Source organism: Eucyclogobius newberryi, unplaced genomic scaffold (assembly GCF_026437365.1).
Source record: "Eucyclogobius newberryi isolate DKJ021-1_F unplaced genomic scaffold, fEucNew1.0.hap1 SCAF_10, whole genome shotgun sequence".
Classification (NCBI taxonomy): domain Eukaryota; kingdom Metazoa; phylum Chordata; class Actinopteri; order Gobiiformes; family Gobiidae; genus Eucyclogobius; species Eucyclogobius newberryi.
The window spans coordinates 13,849,269-13,873,924 of NW_027315724.1; the positions used below are offsets into that span (position 1 = coordinate 13,849,269).

At 40.9% G+C, this 24,656-nt stretch overlaps 1 protein-coding gene across 1 annotated transcript; it reads right to left on the reverse strand.

Annotated features, from left to right (window-relative positions):
- Positions 1-2,342: 2,342 nt before the first annotated feature.
- LOC140374463 (cholinesterase-like) lies at positions 2,343-24,347 on the reverse strand. Its single transcript, XM_072461369.1, has 10 exons — positions 24,215-24,347; positions 21,775-22,080; positions 15,199-15,427; positions 14,315-14,447; positions 14,076-14,227; positions 12,038-12,221; positions 11,089-11,396; positions 8,447-8,656; positions 8,215-8,372; positions 2,343-5,642 (listed from the first exon to the last, which is right to left on the reverse strand). Exons 2-10 carry the CDS (start codon positions 22,070-22,072, stop codon positions 5,548-5,550), a joined length of 1,767 nt encoding a protein of 588 aa, XP_072317470.1. The 5' UTR covers positions 22,073-22,080; positions 24,215-24,347; the 3' UTR covers positions 2,343-5,547.
- Positions 24,348-24,656: the final 309 nt, after the last annotated feature.

Consider the following 24,656-nt stretch of genomic DNA (forward strand, 5'->3'; position numbering starts at 1 on the left):
TATTTAGTAGTGGTGTTTCCCTCTCTTAGTATTTTTTGTCAGAAGTATTCAAGGAAGAGTTGAGCCTTTTGTTGTTGTTTGTGTTGGCCAAAAAAAAAGTTTTCCTACTTTCAAGTCTGCCGTCATTCACTTTAAGTGCTTCCGCCGATAAATAAAGGAGTGGAAATCTATTCGACAAACTGAATGAAAGTGAATTATATATTTGCATTTATTTGTCATGCTGTCGTGATGTTTTTCTCTAAATAATTGTAACTCTAAAATCTGATACTGAGACATCCTTACCGCACTTTCTCGACAGCCAATTAGTACCAAAGCGGAGCCCCACCTGTATAATCTAATCACACGTTCTTCCCCGCAATTGAAAACAACCACATTGTACGACGCCCTCCGCCCTCTCTGTTCCCGGGAGGACGGTGGTAGTAATTCGCAGTGACACGCGGTAGGAGGTGACGTTGCCTTAATTAATGAAGCTGTCAAAGTCGTGAGCATAAATCACAGCTAACTCGTCTGACTGGAGTCTCAGAGGGGACCATAACAGCAGTCATAACAGCCTACCTCCTGTAAAGACTCCTCTCGTGTGCGCTTGTGCTGAGTGATCTGTGCGAGAAATACGGCACAATGACACTGAGAACATTAAGCTATTAAGAGTTGAAGCACTTCAACACCTTAGCCACGTGGGAAAAAAATGTGAAGCTAATTGAGAACCTATAATTGGGCACATCACCTGGCCCGAATTTTCATTTTGAAAGCAGAATTTGCCGGACAATGACGTGAACTTATTCATGATGTGGTAAGGGGTTTTGTAGAATGATTAGATGATGGTAAGTTACAGGGAATAAAAATAGGGCCATCAAAGTTAACTCATAGTAACACATGCGGACAAATGCGAATAATCGTACCCATTCATCATTAATTGTGGCTGATTAATCAAACATTAAAGCAGAACTAAGACATATTTTCACCATATTGTAAGTCCCTGTGATGGTTAAAGATGTATTTCTTTGGGAGTTTGAAGTGTCCGTCGTCGCCCCCTGCTGTCTCTGGGCGGAAAACCAGCCTTGCAAGATTTGCTGACATCAACCTGAAGACAACTCTACTGAGAAACCCGGATTCTATTTTTATATTCAGTAATGTGAAATGTGAAATGTCTTATGATAATAAAAGGGGGGGAAGAAAAAGGTTTTGCATTTGTTTTCTCAGTGTATTTTCACAAGGGAGAGTTACTTATTTCTGCTTTAATCTGACAATTTACACATACAGTCCATAAATCTTCAGGTGGACGAGCACAGAATAGGTGTGCGGATCGATCTACAAAGCCACTGGTAATGCTTTGCCAAAGATGCCGCGCATATGTGAGTTGAACACTGAAGAAAATAAAGCTTGCAGGTGGGCGCTAAAACGAGTACAACTGGCCAAACATTTCACCAAACTACAACTAGATACAATTTAGAATATTTGACTAATTAAATTGATTAAAATAAGTCTAGATGTGTTTATACTGTATGTTTACCAATTGCATAACAGATTTGTTTGAACTATGAATGAATTAATATAGGAATAGGTAAAATGTTTCATCTTGATACACAACGGCAATAGTAACTATTTTACTTGTAAATTACTAGCTCCACAGTCCTGCCCACTTCAAAGTTTGTCCTTCAACAGCAGCAGCTAAGCAGCAATGTGATTACTAATGTCTATAACACAGTGGTTTTCCTTCCAAAAAAAAATAAACACATGTAAAATGTAACATTTGAAAATGTTTAAATACATAAAGGGGTTTATGATGTTTCTGAAACAAATGTTAAATACAATTATATGTGTTGTACTCTATACTTACCACAGCAATGATTAACCATGAGCAAGCTTTCAAATTTTTTTTTAGAATTCCAATGTGGAAAATGCATAGAACATGCACAAAAACCAAGCGGTGTGCGGTCACTGTGCTCTTGCACCTGCTGCCACACAGGTGAGTATTTCAATTAACTCTATATGAATAATAAGAGTGAAATAAATACATTGCATATCTTGTATGCAAGAAATGTTGCACAAGGTTGGCAAACGAACCTGAACTATGAAGGGATAATAGAGCATTTGCTGAAACTCATTTAGGACCTACTGTATGATTGAGCATGTCACCTGATCGAAGTTTGACTTTGAGGCACTGTACAATATTTTTCTTTCAGTTCTTTCTGTCCGAAGGCTATATTAGCCAGGGCAGCTGTAGCATGAAATGGGTAGAGCGAGGGTGGAAAGTCAAACCTGCGGGTCATTTCTTTTCTTTTTTCATTTTTTTTCAAATAAAACGTATATAAAAAAACACACAATGAAACAAAACAACAAAAGAGAGAAAACGGTAGACAAAAATAAAAACCTATAGACATAATAAAATAATAATTAAGAAATAAAGGACATTAAGGCACATATAAACCAAACCCAATGTCCCATATAGTCAATTTTCAAATCAGTCCAGGTCCAGTCTCTTGATTGTCGGTGCCATTTGTGTCATTCAGGGCCTTTTTCGCCGTATGTTATGTTCCAGAGGTAACCATTTATTGTGTCCATGGCAGGAGTACTAAAGTAAAAACAGAGTACCGGTTTATATAAACACATATATCTACCATTTTTACTATTTTGAATTCATTATTCTTTAAAAACATGCAATATAAGTGTACATGACCATCTTTGAAGACTGAGCCTAACCCCTGTACCACCAGCTCTCCACAGTATTTTCCTTCTTTTAAAAAAATAAATACATTAAATTATAAATATTTAACAGGACCAGAGAGAGAACAGACACAAGAAAATCAAACCAAGACATCAAAATTGAAACTAGGGCACACAAACTCCATAACACACATGCCAATGAGCCCAAAGTCGATGACATTTTTCCAATTTTGGGTCAAGTCCAAATTTTAATTTTTTGTCAATGTATGTTGATTATGATAGGTCGGTCCAGTCCTTGTTTCAACAGTATTTTTCCCTGCCAATAGAAAAAGTGTAGAGAAAAATAAACAACTGGATGATTAAAAAAAAAGATTCAAGCCCGATATTGGGTTGCCATGCTTAGAATCAATTGCAAATGTATTAGCAAGCCAGATGCCCTTTCTGTCGGCACCAGAGAGTGTTTTGCCCAAGTAAACTATAGTTTAAACTATGTTTGAATGAACTCACTTTTCTGCCACATGACGTAAATGACAGTTTTAACTACACATCAACCCAAAGTAAAAATCAAATTATAATAATAAACACATAGATGCATAACATAAAAGCAAAGACGTACAGAAATTGTAATATTATGAATCTATAATATTACCATTTTAGATTTTTATCGCCAATTAATCATATTGCTTTCAAGAGTTTGATAACAAATTACTCAAATTGATCTGGTACTTCAGCTTCATCTCATTTCAAAGGGCAACACAAATAGACTCGAATGAAAACACCCGCTTTAGTCTATTTCCTCAACTTCCGCAGCTCTCCAAATCAATAAGAGATGCATCAACTTGACTATGTGAAGATACTGTACACTGTTGTTATTGCACCTCGCGAGCACTTTAGACCCATTTGCCATGACAGGCTTTTGGCGTATATTAGCCTCCTCTTTATCTGTCTCTCTATTCATTTATAATGGAAGAGGCACACTGCAGACAAGTTCATTCTCGCAAGCTGTGATGTCATTTGCTAATATGGCCAAATAAAAACATGTAAAAGTGCAATTTCTTCACCTAATGTTGTTGCATTCATCCTTCTGCAAAGGTCAAACTGAAAAGAGCAATTCTGACTCATTTTGGATAAACTCGCCCGATGTTTGCAGAGATTAAAATAGATTATGACAAATAAAAATCACTTGGCATTTAGTAAGAACAGGTTCATTTAAGGGAGGGAAATGCTGCAAAACACCAGACATTGCAACCTTTTCAAAAGCGTTACAAAATAGCCGCCTCCATAGCAGATGCAGCCCACACTTTGTAACAGGTGTAATGGCTTCTTTCAGGGTCACTCCACCAAAGCCGCTAATCTGCTGCTGCTGTATCTTTGGTATTTAATATCAACAGCCCGACCTTTGTTTGTGACACTGTTTGTGATTACATTAGTGTCCGCGCTGACTGTGAACACAAAAGGTAGCTCTGCGAAAATATGTGCAGACTGATTTGAGTCCTGGTCTACGTGAAATGTTGTACTTTGGGCAGTGCGTTTCCCTCCCAAAAAATGCACTAATGAATGTGCTATGACTGGTTTGCATGCAGAAATACAACCTGGCATAAACAATTAGCTCTTTGTGTAGAAAGTAATTCTTTAATTTGAGGTTTCAAAGGTAGTCACCTGGAAACCGTTTTCGAAATGGAGACATTTTTACATCCAAAGTTAGATTTCAATCTGATGATACTGGGCTGAGCAACTAGAATTTATACTGCAGTGACCTACAGTAAGTCTGGCCCAAGAGGGAGGAGTTTTAACCTGAAACTGCCCTGCCTTTCTTTCTTTAAGCTCAACTTTTGTTTTGAAGGTCACAAACTCATTCAACACTAACCAGTTGTTTGTTTATGTTCCTTGTCATTTATACGAGTTCAGGATATGCACTGACTCCTCTCCTTCCTCAACAATAATTATTGTGCTTCACGGGACTCTTAGGGTCCCAATCAACACATCACGGAGGAACTATGTACTGGGCTGAAACAAAGACTTTGAGCCGTTCTCACAGCTTCAGTCCCTTGAAGTAGTGAATAGGTGGAACTGCAGTCACAAACACAGCCAATGCGATGTGTTTTTACTCTGCTCTCGGGACCCCTAGTATTTAAACGGCCTGTTGATTTGCTGCACTCCTGCACCCACTTCTTGGGAGCAAATTACAAAACTAATTTACCAAAATAATCAAGTTGTCTTAGATAGAAAAATAAAACTGTGACATAAGCAAATAAAATAGGTAACATTTTTGTATTTTCTATTTAATATCTAATATACCAGCCTAGAATCATAAAGAGGCATTACAAAACATCACCCCACAGCTTAAAAACAGCCCAAAAACAGATATACATTGATTAGTTATACCCATTAGTTAAATGACACATATTAAGAAAACAATATTTTAACCTGGTCTATCCCTCTCAGCATTAGAAAACACACATTTTCAAATTTCCCAGATTTGTGACATCAAAAGTAAAATTCCAGAGGTCTCATGCATGTCTGAGCATTTCATTACAACTACACGCTTGTATTAACATGTCGGGGTAAGCTAGCTTTTGTTTTTCCCCATGGTAATCTCCTCTGCTGCCAGTTCTAAAACACAAGATGCCTAACAATACACATAATGCATAATAGTTGTCTTTTAACACATAATACATAAACACCCCAACACAGATATGCCGGATACCTACCTGATGTGTTGACTCCTTGATTTAAATGCATAGTAAAAATCACCACACTTCAATGGCAGCAGTTATTCAATCTGAATGTCTAAAAAAATACAATCAACGCGGCGAAATACCTCTTTTGATCAAAGTCCTTTGTCAATGCAAAAAAATGTAAAAAGCCCTTTCAAAATGTTTGTTACAGTTGAAATATTACTGACATCACCAGTAGAAGGAGTAAGGGCCAAAGACTGGAGCGTAGTACGTTCCCGAGTGAGCATTCCATCAATGTATCTGCCAAGAAAGAGAGAGAGAAACATAAAGTCAAGTTTTGTAGGAGAGTCCAGTGTAGTCCTCTGAGTAGAAATGCTGCATTAAAGTAAGTTGTAATTGTTGTAATAACCTATTAGTTACAGTTATTAATTCGATGTACAGTCAAGGCGGTCCTACCAAATATTAGAGTATGTGACTTTTTTCTTCTGTGGCCACAAGGCAGACTAATACTGACTCTTCTTTCAATACATTATAGATGATACAATATATTATGCACTGAATATTTATCACGTATACATTTTATTTTCGCTAGTGAGGATAGTTTTGTAATTTCTTTGTGGAACATTAATATTTAAGATATAGAGGGTTGAAATACTAACAAACAACTAAGGTAAAAAAAGGGATTATCCTGCTCATTATGATCATTTGTCGTAATCTATGGGCCTATTGCAGAAACACATTGTGAACGCTGTAATTCCTTGGGTCTAATATGAAATGGAGGCTTTTGCATAGACAGAAAACTGCGCTTAGAAGTTATAGTAAAGACAAATAATTAAACATCCAGAAGATAACTGGAGTGTGCGTAAATATTCAGTGCAGAGGAGGACCTGAACCATAATATTTAGACTTTATGTAACTCCCACAGCGCTCCAAAGCAGGCATAGTCAGAGATAGAGAGACAAAAAGGAGGGGAAGCAAGGATATTCTTCTCCTCCACAAGCTAAACAAGGCAACCCGCCTCCCTGGCTCCTCGTGACGCAACACTCCTACGTACTACAAACCCCTCGTGTTTGAAAAACCACATCCATCTGCGCTTTTAGTCATCGTCTTGCAAGAAAATGCCATCACATGTTCGAAAATGTGGACCCGTGTCTTGCTTAATGGGCATCTTTTCTTTACATTTCATATCTTTAATTGCATATGAATCTACACATTTCACTGAATATCAAACTTTTAAGATTTGACCAGAAACATTTTCCTTTTTCTGTTTGACAATTTTTATGGTTTATAGATTTAAATCGTTCCTCTTTTGACTTCTTCATTGTGTTGCACCGAATCGCCAAGACAAGTTCCTATGTTTGTGAATTTTGTTCATTGACAATGGCAATAAACCCTTTCTGATTCTGAACATGTGCAACAGATGTGAGTAATTCCATAACCGTTACATAGCAACAATATTGTACACATGGGCCAAAATCCATATACACAATAGTTAGGGTTTGACTTATAATAATAGCGGATAATACCTTTATTTTCTTACATGTGTGAAAGAAGCTTCTACGATGGAGTACAAGGGCCAACCCGAACAAAAAAAGTCATAGAATTCTGACATTAAAGTCATAATGTGACTTAGATTAAATAGATTAAATAGATTAAAGTCATAATGTGACTTAGATTAAATAGATTAAATAGATTAAAGTCTAAGCCAGAAAAAAGTCTTACATTTACGAGAATAAATGTAATTTTATGAGAAAAAAGTTGAAGACAGAGAAATCTTAATATTATGAGATTAAAGTAATAATTTTATGAGATTGAAAATCATTATTTTACTAGAATAAAATCAAAATGTTACGAGAATAAAGTCCCACGTAGAAAAACTATTTAGAGGAGCAGAACATGTGAATAAGACCGAGGCTGCTCCTCCTGTCTGCGGGCGGCTGTAGCACAGAGCGAAGCAGGTGTTTAAGCCCCACTACGGCTACGCCATGGAGAAAGTAAAGTGTTTATCCAACAGTTTGTGAATGATGCGTAACAGGAAAGGTGCTGCTAAACTGCAGTGTCTTGTAATAAACACACACATAAGACATTGTTTTAAAGACCAGGAAACACTTTAACATCTATTGCAGGCTTTTATGTAGTCCTAAACTGTCAACTCATCCAAGCCCGTTCTTTTACGTCCTGGCTGTGGGGGCCAAAGTGAACTGCTCACATCACTTTGAATCGAAACATTGACATTGGCCCCTAAACAACAAATTTATTCTCATCAATTTATGACATCATTCTTGTTAAATTATGAGTTTCTTCTCGTAAATATAGGACTTTTTTCTGGCTTCGACGTTAATCCCATAAAGTTATGACTTTTATGTCGAAATGTTATGACTTTATTCTCGTTGTGCCTGGCAATTTTTATATTTGGGTTGGCCCTTATACTCTGCCGTACTATTTCCTGTATTTCCTGTTCCTTCACAAACTTGACTCATGTAAAACTATGAGAAACACTTGCCCCAAAGACTAGCTCAATAATACGACGTACAATAAACAAAGCAATAAAAATAATAAAAAAAAAAAAAAAACTAATATGGACGTTTTGAAAAATCTATGGACATTTTTTGTATCACTTAAACTGTAAATGTTAACACTTCTGTTTGGTCTTTGAAAACGTATTTTGGAACATGGGAGGGGCCATAAGGCTAACATGGGGCTAACACAGTCACGGTAAGAGATGAAAAAATAAGTTATTACGGGTGGGCTTTAAAAATCTGCAGGAGAATATATAAAGTGTATAATATAATTTAAGCAAAACCAAATAAACACACATTTAGCTTTACAGTCCTTTCAAACCTTTCATACAAACAAAAAAACAGCCACCTACCATAAATTGTTTGTATTTCTGGAACGACTGTGTTCCAGAAATGACACTCGTGGGCTCTTAACTGTCTTCTAGTTTCAGGTTGGTTGTAGTTTAGTGTGACATACTCCATCTTATCTGCTGTGAAGGAGGGCCACCCAGCACCATCAATACTTGGATTCCTGTCCAAAACATGAAAATATTTACTCAAACTGTAATGGACGAACATTTATTTATTCATTTTTGTTCCATTTACCCAGTCCTGGCAAAGTTGGTCCAATGTTTCATAAACTTCTTGGTCATGTTCACTTCCTTCTTTGTGTATCCCACTGTTTCGTTGAGGGGCATCCCGAAGACGAACTCAATCTCATAGCCGTGCATGACGCCCATCCACTCAGGCCAGGGGTTGACAGAAGAGCGGTGGTCGAACCAGTACAAGAAGGACCTGCCCCCAATTTGGGAATACCTACAGAGACAATAATATATATATATATTTTTAGTCTATTATTTATTCATTTTGTGGTGGTCTGTAAGACAATTTAATTTGGCATCCATCGTACTACTGTAACTACTGAAGAATGACATTTGTTTGCAAGTGAATTCCAAATGGGATCTGCGCACCACAGCACCCGGCTAGCTCAGTGTTAGCGACAGTACTTCTTGTCTTATTCTGTCTCTATGGGGCATTTGCTAAGTCAGTCTAAAACAATAAACACTATAAGATAAGGCTGTGAACAGTGAGTTGTGGTGGATGTCACAACAAAGAGGATTTGCAGTGAATTTAATATTTGTGATCACACCAATGCATTTTGACTGACAAGATTAGCCCTGATGCAGACTTGTCAATCAGAGTCCTTCTGCCATCATCTTTATCGCCAAGAATCCAAGCCTACTGGTCAGATGAGCACTTGCTTTTTGTAAGTGTTTTATCCAGTACAGCACTCCACTACCTGTTGAATACATCTCCAAAGGATACTTGTGTGTTTATAAAGGGACGTGTCTCAAAGATCATGCTAAATCCACTGTTGAGGCATAAAAAAATAAAAAAACATACTAAAGTAATCTTCATATAAAAACCGTGAAATGTAATTGGTTGCTTAGCAGTGGCGCCTCCAGGATTTTGAAGAATAGAATAGAGCAGTGGTGTCAAACATCTGGCCCGCGGGCCGGATCCGGCCCGCCAAACGTTTTAGTCCGGCCCGGCGAACATTTTGTATTAATATAAAAAAAAAAAAAAAGTTCATAGAACCGTAGTTACTTCCGTAACCGTTGTTAGCGCTAAAACTACACGTCCCACAATGCCGCTGGTGGCCGCCCCTCCCCCGCGCAGCCCTGTGTACTGCGGAGGGAGAAGTGCTGAGAGAAGTAAGACACGCGTTTGCGCACTTTACAGCACTTACACACCTCAGAGCAGAGGAGCGAGGACAGAGACGTGTGGCTTTAGGAAACACGTGGAAGAAAGAAAGAAGACTGTTTTGTGGATGTTAGAGTTGTGCTAAAAGTGGAGCTAACAACAAGAAAACTAACTTCTGTGACGATGCTCTGTGAGGAAAACATCCTCTACAAACCTGGACAGATCAGGAGCCACAGGTAAAAACACAGGTCAGAGTGTAATAAAGTATGAACATGACTGTGACACACTAATGTGACTGTGACACAAACACAATGACCTCATTTGAGTCACTACATGAATCATTTGTCACTAAAATCAGCTTAAACTATGAAAATAGCGAGCTCATATTGAGTTTGAGCAGAAACATGTCTGTGATATGAACATTTCACATCAGAAATGAGCAGTCTTTCAGAAAGCTATATATTTCTTATATTTTTTGTTGTTTTATTTTGTACATAATATTTGGCCCACGATTTGAGAAAAGAGTTTGGTTTGATGGAACACTGTGGCTCATAACTTAAACGCTCCACGTGTTTGTATTTAGTGGTGAGTCAGTTCAGGTGTAAAGAGAACTACAGAGAACTACACAGACGTGGAAATGTTAGTTAGTACTTTTAAAAGGTTTTTTAAATCTTGAAGTTTATTTTGTTATAAAGTCAAATACAATATTTTTCAGTTCCAAATACCTATTTAACAATATTTAACCATAGATTAAATGTTTATCTCTGTAGATTAACTCTGAAGTTGTGATGCTCATAAACTGAAGCACAGTTGAAATTACTCTTGTTTTTCTTAATACATTTCAGTTTATGAGAACAAACGTGTTTGTAATTTCTTTTAATTGATCCAGTAATTGCTTCAAAAACAGCGTAGGCTATATAAAGCTATTTATTTCTGATATTTTTTTTTATTGTTTTATGTTTTATGTTATGTTCGGCCAGCGACCCAGCCTGAGCGTCGAAATTCGGCCCGCGGCCCAAAATGAGTTTGACACCCCTAGAATAGAGGGTCTGAGGGTCCTCCCCCAGAACTGTTTGAATATTTCAAACCACAGTTCCTGTAATTTGGTGCTGACCATTTTCCTCAAAGGATTTGATTTGAAATTGAGAAATACGTTGAAAACAGATATTATAATCCTGATAACATGTCTTCTTTAAATATGTATGATTAGCTTGACTACTTTTTACAATTATAGCAATAGAATGGTTAAATTAAATCAACAGGACCATGTTTACAATTATCTATGGCTATAATATTTATTTATAGTCATAAATGTTTGTTAAATCCATTCAGTGTGACATTGAAAACATTTTTGGAAGTACGATGCTGATCACAAAGGTAGTCATCTAGTTTCATCTGAGTCATTTCCAATGGAGCTGCAAGGAACTGGTCTGAGAGAAGCTAGACTTTATACAGCTCGGATTGGAATTGGCCCGGCCCTCGGGGATGAGTTATGATATCAAGCAGCTAATCATAACATTTCTGACAGCTTTTTATTAACTCACTTCTGTATGAATTCCAGGACTGGGCAAACAAACAAGGAGTCTCCATACAAGTTGCCCATATGGTCTCTGTTTTTAGTCAGATTGTACTCATCAGTCCAGTCGGTGTATTGAAAGATGGCCGCTACTCTGGTGGCATTCCCTGCATCAGGCATGACGATGGGGATGCCCTGGAGAAACTGGGCTCTGCTGATGGAGTTCGTGCTCAGGTTAAACCCAGGGACCCCATACGGGAGGAAGTAGGTCCCCTCATTCTGGTTCAGGCCAAACAGAACATCTTTCTTTGTCAGCTCATTGCTGCTCAACATATCCTGTTAGAAAGACGGATGAAGATTTAACGTCAGATTTATGGTCATTTTTTCCCCTAAACTTATCTTGGTTACATTGAGAATTGTCCAACATTTACAAACTTTCAAGTAAGATCTGACCCAATAACCCCAAAGCAGGATAATCCCAGGAAATCATTTAAAATGAGAGATTTATTGGACAACCTGTGCTGTGATTTATTTTTAATATGCTCTTTTATTTTATGCTATTTCTCAGAGTCATGATTTGTTCTGTTCTAGTATTTAAAGAAAAAAACATGACAACTATTCCGTCCACCTTTTTCTATTAAAAGACGGGTTGATCAGAAGTTCTGCTGCTGCAATATTTTCATAAAAATAGAATATATATATATATATATATATATATATATATATATATATATATATATATATATATATATATATATAAAAAGAAAGAAAAGGAAAAAAAGAAAGAAAAAAGCATGTAAAAAAATAAAATAAACAATTGAATGTGATCGGTCGTTGCTTCTTTCCTCCTTCTATTTGTAATGTATATGCTGCACTGTAACCAATTTTTCCATATTTTTAGCATCCTTATATTTGCCAATGATATACACAAACCAAAATATCACATAAATGCTCCCACATATCGCAAACAAACCTACTTGGATTGAGAGGGGCAGGAAGATCCCATCGACCACAGGAGCAAACATTATATTGAGACTGGACGCATAGGGCACCGCAAACTGCTTCGTTACGATGTCTTTAGCGCTGACCTCCTGAAGACAAGCCTCCATCTTGGCAGCAGGGGACAGTGGACAGCCAAGAATCTCGACGAGACTTTCGGCACTAGATGGAAAGCCACCGACAAATAAGTGAAACAAAATGAGTAGCAAAAAAAACAGAGAGGATTCCTAAAGGGTGAAAAAAAAACAACATTATGTGATTCAATGGCGTTACCTGAAAAGGTGGGACGCAAAATATGTACAAAAGGTTGGAGGAGTTGCAGCTGTTAATACACATTTTAAACATTGCAATTTGGGAATCCTGCCAGTAAAAACTATGATTTAATCCGACTGCACACATTCTGCATAACATAAAATCTTCTACAAGCATAAGGAAAGTTTGCAACAATTTCCAGGTAAGAGACGATACAAGCGAAGGACCATGAAAATGTCACATGATCTAAATGCATACCTTTAAGAACACTTTAGGAACATATTAACAGTGTTGTGCCTGTTCATAATTTTGGTGAACGTGAACTGAATGAATGGTATTACTGCTGACGAACGAAAATATGAACGCGTTCATTCTGGTGTCTGTGAACGGCACATTCGTTCTTTTTATTTTCGTTCAATAAGGTGTCAGATTTCTAGAGACTTCCAGGTGAAAAACACACCGTTAAGTTGGCCAAAAAGAGCTAGTGTCTGGCAAGTGTGAGAGCTCCAGAGTTGTAGAGGCGATAGATCGCGGAGACAGATTTGAACTGTCGCACCGCACTGCGCATGCGCATCAAAACAAAAAGCAGCATTGACGCGACCACAACGTGTGTCAACAGAGCAGCAGGAGTCGCCCTACGACCAGTTACGAGAGTTTTATGATAAGGTCGGTGAGGATGGGAACAATCTAACATTTCTGTGCAAACTTTGCCCATCAAGTTTTCCCTCATGTTTTTGAGAATATACTGTGGGGTTGAAAGCTGGAACTGCTACTACTACTACTACTACTACTACTACTACTACTACTACTACTACTACTACTACTACTACTACTACTACTACTACTACTACTACTACTACTACTACTACTACTACTACTACTACTAGTGTGGGCTGAGTGGACAGCAACACATGGGGGAAGTCTGTCCCTTCAATGTGAATGTAAATCCTGGGTAAGGATTCAAAATTGGATATGAAGATGAAATCTGACACATAGTTTCAGTATTGAACTAATAAAATAATTGCTGCCTGTGGTTGTATTTGGGATGTAGAAATAATTTAGAAAAATGATAGCATAATATTGAAAAAAAGAACTGAACTAGTTCATTTTTTGGAGTTGTGAACTTAGTTCAAAATTTTGAATTATGAACTGAACTAGTTCATGTAGAAAGTGAACTTTCCCAACACTGCATATTAACATATTTTATTATTGAGTGTCTGCGTGATGACGTCACGCAGACACTATATGTTCTACAATTTATTATATTTTCCATGATTTTCCATTTAGCCAGTTTCAACTCCTTAATGCTTCAATCGATTTCAACAAGTTATGCCTCATTACGATCGCTTTCACAGTAGTACGTGTGCTATTACTTTTGACATTTGAACAACTTGTCCTTTTTGCAGAATTTTCAAAAGTATTAGTACTTTTTCCCCAGTGAAATAGATGGGGCATTATGAGTGTCTGCGTAATACTTTAGGCTTTATTCTTTAGAGTTTTGTGACAGAGCCAGTCGAGAGAGAGAGAGAGAGAGAGAGAGAGAGTGAGAGAGTGAGAGAGAGAGAGAGAGAGAGAGAGAAACGCAGACACTATAGTGTCTAAATTATCTAGTTACTATTTTAATATTATGCAACAAAAAAACAAGCCCTAATATAACTTGCCTTCCGAGTAGCACCTGTATTTGAACTATTCCAGGTGTAAGCTAGGGCTAAACCAGTGGCAGGACTACATATACTGACAGTCTTATATGGTATGAAGATGTACCGCTTCCATGCTGTTTCCTGACTCAGGTGGGCCCAGGGTGCAATAGGACAGCCACTTTGCATCACGGCTCTCTGAAAAAGCTCCTGGCTGCCCGGGGAGAGCAGGTGGAAGCCCACAGCTGCTGAACCAGCACTTTCCCCGAATATAGTCACCTGCAACCCAATCATACTCTCAGTAGTGTTTCTGTTTTTAAATAGGTGGAGTTGCACTTTTAAATCATGATGAAAATCCCGACCTACCTTAGATGGGTCGCCACCAAAAGCAGCGATGTTGTCAGCCACCCAGCGCAGAGCCAGCTGTTGGTCCAGCAGGCCAACATTACCTTTGATTGTGTTGTGATTGGGAAGAGAAAGGAAGCCCAAGGCACCTAATCTGAAAAATCACAATTACATGTTTAATCAAACACGCAACATAACAATAAAAACATGATTATTACTATTAAAGTGTGTGTTAACAGTGAAGGTTTGATCCTCATATTGGTAATGCTACCACTTGTATTGCATCCTTAGGAAAGATACTTTGCCTTTCAAGCCTTTGCTTACATAAAGAATGACATCAAATTTAATTTGGAGAAGAAAAGCACATTGTGCCTTAGACAGGTCAATATGAATCACCATTCATGTAAACTGTGTCGCTTTATGTCCACTTTAAGAGCTTACTAAACAGCCTTCAGACTCGAGGAAAACTACTACTTTATGTGACATTCTATTGTCTAAAACTTAAAGTTCTTTCATATTACCATGTGGTTTTCTACCAGTTCTCATATAGCGATAAGATTCTAAAACTGTTTTCTAATCTAATTTTGCGCTATTTATTTTGTCCTCGAATTTATACTAGAATTTGTATCTAGATTTGATACTAATGGTAGTTTTAGTATCACTTAGTTTCTAGGGTATCATTTTTTACAACCCTAGTTCACTCTTCACTGTGTTGGGTTAAATCCCCCTGACACTCAAAGGAAAGTGAATTAGACAGAACATGTGTTGGCATTGAGCTCCATCTAACAGGAAATTACTGAAATCAGGTAGAACAATCCGTCCAGATCACAGTTTGATTCACCTGTGTCACCACCTTCTTTTATATTATATTTTCTGACTTGCCACAGATACGGCCAAGTCCTTACCTGTAATTCATGGACACCACGACCACATTTTCAGACTTGCTCAGAAAGAGTCCGTTGTACAAGGGCAGAGAGGAGGTCCCGGACGAGAACCCACCTCCATAGATCCACACCATGACCGGGACTAGGGGCTGGGGCTCTGATCTGTTCACATGGGGGCTCCAGACATTCAGGTACAGGCAGTCTTCACTAACAGGGGTGTTTGGATTCCAAATCTCCGAACCCAAGAACCCTGAAAGAAAAGAATCATAATTAATTAATACTCAACCCCTATATGACAATTAAATTAACTTTTCCATGTCTTGCCTACTTCCTGTCACCGGTGCCTTGTTCTGAGTTAGATTAAACTCAGCTTTATTGTCATTACACATGTACAAGCACAGTTCAGCGAAATGCACTTAAACTTCTAACCAGAAGTGCAATGAAGTAGTATTGACATATTTCTGTCAATAACAGAAATGTATAGTATAAAACAGTATGACATGTTACTGGTTGAGCCCTTGTTTGGGCCTGGTTTAATCCTGGTTTATTCCGGGCTTAAAACTGGTTTAGACCCGGTTTAAACCCGGTTTGGATCAGAAAATACACAAAATCAACATTCAAAGAAAGACAACTGTAAATATTCCATGAAGTAATGCAATATAATTTATCATAGTTAATGCACATTTTCTGTTTGACTAACATAATAATGCATTTAACTGACTAAATTGGCATTCTGGTAAAACAAATCTGGGGGAAAAAAAAAACAGAATCTTGACTAAAACTAAAATCAAAATTCTTGTCTAAATCAATTGTCTAATTTAATAATTATTATTTGTTTGTCTTTGTCTATTTAGTCCATTCCATTTAAAATATTTACCTTTCTGCTGGTCTATAATTAAAGGAAACAAGCCATTTGTATTAGTGCTAAGTAAAGTTCAACTTGTCCTGATATATTTTTCATAGTAAGCAGATGGGTGGCTATTTTTAGGAGAGCTCTTAAATCATTGAATCAGACATAACATAAATATATACATGGGCAAATCCCTGCACGCTGCTCTTGAGGTCATTGCTCTAATCCTCTGTATCTATTTGTGTGTCGTACCTAAATTTGGAAGTCATGTGGACATATTTCACCGATGCACGCGGGCCAGGACAAACTGTAGTAAGCTTTCCAGCAAACCATGACAGGTGGCTGGGCTATAAATAGAAACGTAACCATTACTCCCTCCTCAGTGTTTGAATAACATCGGACATTTGAGAGGAGTGGCCTCGACATGAAAGCAGAGCACAAGGAATACGTTCAAGTTAAACCCGTCTAAAGTCCAGAATGGGAGGACAACCTACGGCATTTTAGTTGTGCCGTGTGAGACCCAGAAATGATATTGTAGAATAGTTTATATACTGTTGTTCAAGGTACAGAAAGTAGTTGAAAAAAGCTATTAAATCATGCACACAACAATTTAAAGGTAATTTTCTGCCGTCTACACAGTTTGGCATTACACATATCTGACTTCATCTGACTTCATCTGACACCACACACCAGGCCATGTTACAGGTCAGATATGAGACTTTCTCAAGGAATTTTGTATAGCAATAAAACCATCTGTAATGAAGTAAATACAGTTAATAATAGGAATGGGCTGATATTGCAGATATTTTTGCTTTCCAATAACCAATATTTGCCAATGACTCTCTATAGCTATAGCTCTAGGCTCTAAGCGACGCAGAAGAAGAATCTGCTCTTCCTCTACCTCCAGAGTTTGTGGAGTTGTTTATGAGTGACACAGAGGAAGAATAATTTAATAGATTTAGTGAAACTTGTAAGCATGTTCTTTATGCTAGGGTTATCTGAATAACTGTTAATATGTTACGTTCTTCTCCTCTCCTTGAACCGAAACCTTAACGTGGTGGAGGGGTTTGAGTGCCCGAATGATCCCGGGAGCTATGTTGTCGGGGGCTTCATGCCCCTGGTAGGGTGTCCCAAGGCAAACAGGTCCTAGGTGACGGGTCAGACAAAGATCGGTTCAGAAGCCCCCTATGATGACTACAAGAACAAGGCAGTTTACGTCGCCCGGATCGGCGTCACCGGGGCCCCATCCTGGATCCAGGCCTGGGATGGGTGCTCCATGGCGAGCGCCTGGTGGCCGGGTTTTACCCCACGGGGTACAGCCCGAAAGAGCGACGTGGGGCCGCCCTCCCGTGGGCCCACCACCCGCAGGAGGATCCATAAGGGGCCGGTGCAGAGAGATCTGGGCGGCAGTCGAAGACAGGGGCCTCGGCGACCAGATCTCCAGACACAGAGACTAACTCTGGGGACATGGAATGTCACCTCTCTGGGGGGGAAAGAGCCTGAGCTTGTGCGGGAGGTTGAGCGATACCGACTAGATATAGTCGGCCTCACCTCCACGCACAGTTTGGGCTCTGGAACCCATCTCCTCGAGAGGGGCTGGACGCTCCACTTCTCTGGTGTTGCCCGCGGGGAGAGGCGGCGGGCTGGTGTGGGCTTGCTGATAGCCCCTCAGCTCAGCCGCCACGTGTTGGAGTTTACCCCGGTGAACGAGAGGGTCGCGTCCCTCCGCCTTCGGGTGGGGGACAGGTCTCTCACTGTTGTGGCGGCCTACGGGCCGAACAGCAGTGCAGAGTACCCGGCCTTCTTGGAGTCCTTGGGAGGGGTACTGGACAGTGCACCGACCGGGGACTCCGTTGTTCTACTGGGGGATTTCAACGCCCACGTGGGCAATGACACCTGGAGAGGGGTGATCGGGAAGAACGGCTTCCCCGATCTGAACCCGAGCGGTGTTCAGTTATTGGACTTCTGTGCTAGCCACGGATTGTCCATAACGAACACCATGTTCAAGCACAAGGGTGTTCATCAGTGCACATGGCACCAGGACACCCTAGGCCGGAGGTCAATGATCGAATTTGTTGTCGTGTCATCAGACCTCCGGCCGCGTGTCTTGGACATTCGGGTGAAGAGAGGGGCAGAGTTGTCAACCAATCACCACCTGGTGGTGAGTTGGATCCGCTGGCGGAGGAGGAAGCCGGACAGACTTGGCAGACCCAAGCGCATTGTGAGGGTCTGTTGGGAACGTCTAGTGGAGCCCTCTGTCAGTAGGGTATTCAACTCGCACCTCCGGGAGAGCTTCTCCCATGTCCCGGGGGAGGTTGGGGACATTGAGTCCGAGTGGACCATGTTCTCCGCCTCCATTGTTGATGCGGCTGCTCGGAGCTGTGGTTGCAAGGTCTCCGGTGCCTGTCGTGGCGGCAACCCCCGAACCCGGTGGTGGACACCGGAAGTAAGGGATGCCGTCAGACTGAAGAAGGAGGCCTATCAGGCCACTCTGGCTTGTAGGTCTCCGGAGGTCATCGACGGGTATCGGCAGGCCAAGCGAGCCGCGGCTCGAGCTGTCGCAGAGGCAAAAACCCGGGCCTGGGAGGAGTTCGGGGAGGCCATGGAGGAGGACTATCGGTCGGCACCAAAGAAATTCTGGCAAACCGTCCAGCGCCTCAGGAGGGGGAAGCAGTGTCTCACCAACACCGTTTACGGTGCGGGTGGAGGCCTGCTGACCTCGACTGGGGATGTCGTCGGACGGTGGAAGGAATACTTTGAGGATCTCCTTAATCCCTCAGTCACGTCTTCCGAAGAGGAAGTAGAGAAGTAGGGGACTCGGAGGCTGGCTCATCCATCACCCAAGCTGAAGTCACTGAGGTTGTTCGCAAACTCCTCGGTGGCAGGGCTCCGGGGGTGAATGAGATCCGCCCTGAGTACCTAAAGTATCTGGATGTTGTAGGACTGTCTTGGTTGACACGTCTCTGCAACATCGCGTGGCGTTCGGGGACCCGTGCCTCTGGACTGGCAGACCGGGGTGGTGGTCCCTCTGTTCACGAAGGGGGACCGGAGGGTGTGTTCCAACTACAGAGGGATCACACTCCTCAGCCTCCCGGGTAAGGTCTATTCCAAGGTACTGGAGAGGAGAATCCGACCGATAGTCGAACCTTGGATTCAGGAGGAGCAAAGTGGTTTTTGTCCCGGTCGTGGAACACTGGACCAGCTCTATACCCTCCATCGGGTGCTCGAGGGTTCATGGGAGTTTGCCCAACCAGTCCACATGTGCTTTGTGGATCTGGAGAAGGCTTCCGACCTTGTCCCTCGGGGTGTCCTTTGGGGGGTGCTCCGGGAGTACGGGGTCCGGGGCCCTTTGCTCAGGGCTGTCCGGTCCCTGTATGACCGGAGCAGGAGCTGTGTTCGCATTGCCGGCAGTAAGTCAGACCTGTTCCCAGTGCATGTTCGACTCCGCCAGGGCTGCCCTTTGTCACCGGTTCTGTTCATAATTTTTATGGACAGAATTTCTAGGCGCAGTCGGGGGTCGGAGGGTGTCCGATTTGGGGACCACAGGATCTCATCTCTGCTGTTTGCAGACGATGTTGTCCTGATGGCTCCATCAAACCCGGACCTGCAACATGCACTGGGACGGTTTGCAGCCGAGTGTGAAGCGGCTGGGATGAGAATCAGCACCTCCAAATCCGAGGCCATGGTTCTCGACCGGAAAAAGGTGGCTTGCCCTCTCCAGGTGGGTGGGGTGTCCTTGCCCCAAGTGGAGGAGTTCAAGTATCTCGGGGTCTTGTTCACGAGTGAGGGAAGGATGGAGCGTGAGGTCGACAGGCGGATCGGTGCAGCGGCTGCAGTGATGCAGTCGCTGCATCGGACTGTTGTGGTGAAGAGGGAGCTGAGCCGAAAGGCAAAGCTCTCAATTTACCGGTCGGTCTACGTTCCTACCCTCACCTATGGTCATGAGCTTTGGGTAGTGACCGAAAGAACAAGATCGCGGATACAAGCGGTCGAAATGAGTTTCCTCCGCCGTGTGGCTGGGCGCTCCCTTAGAGATAAGGTGAGGAGCTCGGCCACACGGGGGGAGCTCGGAGTAGAGCCGCTGCTCCTCCACGTCGAGAGGAGCCAGCTGAGGTGGCTCGGGCATCTGTTCCGGATGCCTCCTGGGCGCCTCCCTCGGGAGGTGTTTCAGGCATGTCCCACCGGAAAGAGGCCCCGGGGAAGACCCAGGACACGCTGGAGAGACTATGTCTCTCGGCTGGCCTGGGAACGCCTCGGGATCCCCCCGGAGGAGTTAGAGGAAGTGTCTGGGGAGAAGGAAGTCTGGGAGTCCCTGCTCAGACTGCTGCCCCCGCGACCCGGCCCCGGATAAAGCGGCAGAAGATGGATGGATGGATGGATGTTACGTTCTCTAGTATGCATTTTTTTAGCTCGTGCGACTTATACTCCGGTGAGACTTATAGTCCGTAAGATGCGTATTCACATTTTTCCGGGATAGTCCTGGACACCTGTTTAGTCCAGATGTAGACTTGTTTTGATCCTGTTTTAGTTCTGGTTTAGTCCCAGCTGTGTGTGTATGATGTGTTTGTGAAGGCTAACATAAACATTTTATAAAATCTTGAAAAAACGTTAATATTTAAGTTTTAATTTAGGTCTATAGATGATTACAACATACACAAGATTTAAAGATAAATGCATACATATAAACATGTTCCTGACAGACAGGAAAAACAGAAGAAATAAACAAAAAAATACTTAAAAACGTGAAGGGTAAATGCAGCTTTGGGTCTACGTATGAGCTGGTGTGACATGAGCACTCAGCATGGCAGTTGTAATCCGCTCTTTTCAAAGACCTCCTCAGTGGCCCAGGCCCCTGAGGTTGACCTTCCATCAGACATGGACATACATGGACCTCGGCTGAACACGGGCACTCTCGGGGCCAATCAAGTGTGACAGAAGCACAAAATCAGATTAAAATTCTTCTGGATGTGATCTGGGTCTCAAATGTTCTGTCTGTAAAAGGCCCACCTTGCATTCTGACGCACAAGGCTGGAAATAACACAGTACTGTACTTTCCAGACTTTAAAGGTGGAAAGTACAGTACACTCTGGTGGAGTGAATGATGCCTGTTTGTCTGTATGAGACGTTATTAGGATTATACATATCTGTGTCCATGGGGAAATGCATGATAGGTAAGTTTAATGTCATACTGTGAACCATTTTAAGCAAAGCAATAACATCTCCATGGAGACAAGCAGGCATCACCAGGGAATTCACCAGCAAAGTTACTATTAGGGTATTTTTACAACACATCTGTGTCTGCTGATATTGAGTGTTCAAATCATAAATCATAAAAATTGATTTTATTTCAATCATGTTTTTTTTTTTTAATATACAATTGATAAACGTTTTGGAGATTTGTCAAATTGAAATATTAAGTATATTGTCTATAAAATGTAAATTAAATACAAAAATATGAAAAAACACATAAATAACTTGCAGTGTTGTTTATGTGTATATTTTTTACTCAGTATGGCAGGCAAGAGCATCCCATGTTAAGTTATTCAAAATATAATATATTTTAATTGGTAGAGTGCTACAGTCACTATTAGTAAGATTCAGTGTAAACTTTACCTAAAAGGTTACCACCACTTACTGTATCTTTTCAACAAGTGTCATTGTTCTGATCATGTTGACATGTGTAGACAACCTAGGGTCAACTTTTTTCAGATCCACCAATCAATTATGGATAAAAGATTAAAACCTACCAGGAAAGGTATTGTCAGGAAGTTGGTAGCATGAATTCGGATATGAAAAGGCCTCCAAGTTCTTGTTCCATTTCTCTGCAGGCTGAGGTGGTCTGAATCTCAGCGGCCCGAGGGGAGGTTTCGCATATGGTATTCCCAAAAATACTCGAACATGGCCACCCAGTACAGGGTTCAATGCTCCTTGCACGTTCCCATTCTTGGTCTGGACTACAAGGTCATCTACCCTGGACCAAGATGTGTTCACAATGGACAGGAGCAGAAGAAACAGGCCGGTGAGGGGACACAGTGAAGATGCCATGGCAAGGTCTGCACAAGACAGGAAGGAAAAAAGGTTTGAGCTTGTATTTGCTCACGGTTATTTCAATAATTGCCGCACAGTGAGGTTAAGACAATACAGGGACATTTGCTTGTTACAGTTACTAACAACTGCCTACTACCAAAAACAGTGATAATAGTAATGGCTGGAGAGTTCAAGTGGTAAAAATGTACAATATTTTGACTTCTATAGTATTAGGATCCATAGTAGCATATGGAAACTCACTGCCTCATTTTGAGTAAAGCAAATTTTCTAGTCTTCCTCACTGTACATAGTAAAGCAAGGATGAACTTGAACAAAACGTGGATACAGTTGGCAGCATGGGTTAAAATTCTCTGTTGATTAAATGGGAAACACAACATTTTCCCTCTTTTATTATGTTTCCTGGCTAACACTGTGTATTTTAAGCACAAATGATTCAAGTCACAATGTATTGTTAAAATACAACAGGCTAATATCGCGAGGACATTTAGCCCACAGCTATTGGTATTATTCTTGTACATGTATTCATATTATTATTTATACATTTTTGACAACTTTATTCTTCTCCATGTCTCTGTGTCTGCATTTGGTATAATAGAACTCTTAAAGTCGGCATTTGCTCTTGAAGTTGTTGAACAGTGGGTGATGGAGCAGCTCTTCTACATTAAAATGAATGGATTGCTTAGTGCTGCATCAGTGAGCGTTCCCTCAAACTGCATCCATTGTCGGTACTACGTCCAAACGGGTCAAACCACAAGCACTGAATGCAATTAAGTGTTTAAGCGTCGCAAAGAAGCTGGCCCACCACCACCGTTTGACAATTCAATTCAATTTATTTTTGTAATGCCCAAAATCACAACAGCCTCGGGGGGTGACAGTGAAAAACGGATTAAACATTGTTCATAGGGACTTGGCAATGTCCCAACATCCAGTGTCCTTAGACAAATGTCCCAAGGTCCCCTGTCCTTAGACCCTCCTTCAAAGAACCCTTGCACTGTCTCATAGCATGCAACTAAACATTTAACAGTTGGTCTTTGGTGTATTTAAATGTAACGAAATGTAATGAAAATACACTATACACTTTACTTCTATCCCTATTTTGTTACTGTACTCTGACTTGTGTAAATTATTTGGTTTCTCTTCCTCTCTTGGTTTCTCTCTTTGGGTAAGTCAATAAGTTAAGGTATCCCACGCAGACATTATCTTAATTTATAAAATTGTGTCCACCATCTTATAAAAGGGAACTCTCAAGCTGCTTAATATGCTGTACATGAAAATAAAGCTGTAACCCACTTATTTCCAGTCAAATGAACCATTCTGGGAAGCATCTGGGTTAGTTTGTCCAAACCCACAAATAAAACAATACTTAATTACTTATTAAAAATTAATAGGACATTGTAAATTGGGGGTAATTTTTACAGGTGTTTTTTGAAAAATAAACCCCTAAGTGCAAGGGATTACATTAACTAAATGCACTTCTTACATCACACTTCAGACAGATGTATGTATATTTTTTTGACAAAGTTAGGTGCGTATTCTTTGCAAATAATGTTCAACACATAAATCCAATTTGAAATACACTTTCCTTCAAAAGTTTTATGCCCTAATCAATTGAGCATTTTTGCCACTACTTTTTACTTCTACACGTGTAATAATATTTTAGTTGAGTACAGATTTTGGTTACTCTCACTATCTCTGGACACAACAACTCAATACATATTTTACACAATAGGCATTAAATACTCCAAAATCAGTGTAAAAGAACAAGAACACTGCTCAAATAGAGTTTATATCGAGTTGCAACTGCTCTGACTGCTACAATAAAACCGCAGCACCTCCTCTCCATCCGCGGGACGCACGGTGGCTCTCATGACCGAGCGCGCGTTCACAATCTAAGCCGCATTACAAACTGCCAATAGCTGTCAAAGCCAACATTCCCGCCACGCATTATAAGACAACGCGTAACGACGTAATCCACGCAACTTTACGCGCGTTAATGGAAAGAAAAGCACCTCGCCAAATTCAGTAGATCTTGTCACGTAAACCACACGCGCGCTCGCAGACCGGCGGCTGGGGAAAAGCGCACGTGAAAATCGGTGTAATTCTGGCAAAGCAAAAGTAAAGCGCGCAGTGACGTCTTACCTCGTCAGGTCGCCGGGGTTGTTGTGTGTGCGTTGGAGCAGCGGTGAATAAAGATGCACTGGAGAGGCGCGGATGGGATGGAAAAGGCGTGGACTTCCCGTGTTGCTGCGGGACTGCGGGGCTGCGGGACTGGCCCCTCTGTCTCTGTCTCTACAGCTCCAGCTGCGCCAGGGCGATACTACAGTGTCATTATGTAACACTCAACTTTTGGGTTACAAAAAAAAAAAACAGTTCATGTCAAAGACCGACAATTTTTAGGCCTATCTGTTAAGGCCTTCTGACGCCAATTTGAAATGTAGGTAGGTTTGTTTTGTGTAAGGAAAACATGCAACATAAGGAATTAGACAAATAGAAATAATAACATTGGAACTTTATTTGCATGTTTGTCCGACTCTGAGCTCGCTGGGACTGTTTATACTGTTTAAATGTTTAGTTGATTTTG

Bases quoted from the DNA above. Each gene is read 5' to 3' on its own strand.
- LOC140374463 (XM_072461369.1), bottom strand. From the start codon at position 22,072: ATGGCATCTTCACTGTGTCCCCTCACCGGCCTGTTTCTTCTGCTCCTG. The intron at 12,222-14,075 runs GTACATCTTCAT...CTTTCCATCTAG, and splicing joins CAGGAAACAGCATGGAAGCG to TGCCGAAAGTCTCGTCGAGA. The intron at 8,657-11,088 runs GTGAGTTAATAA...TTGTCTCTGTAG, and splicing joins GTCCTGGAATTCATACAGAA to GTATTCCCAAATTGGGGGCA.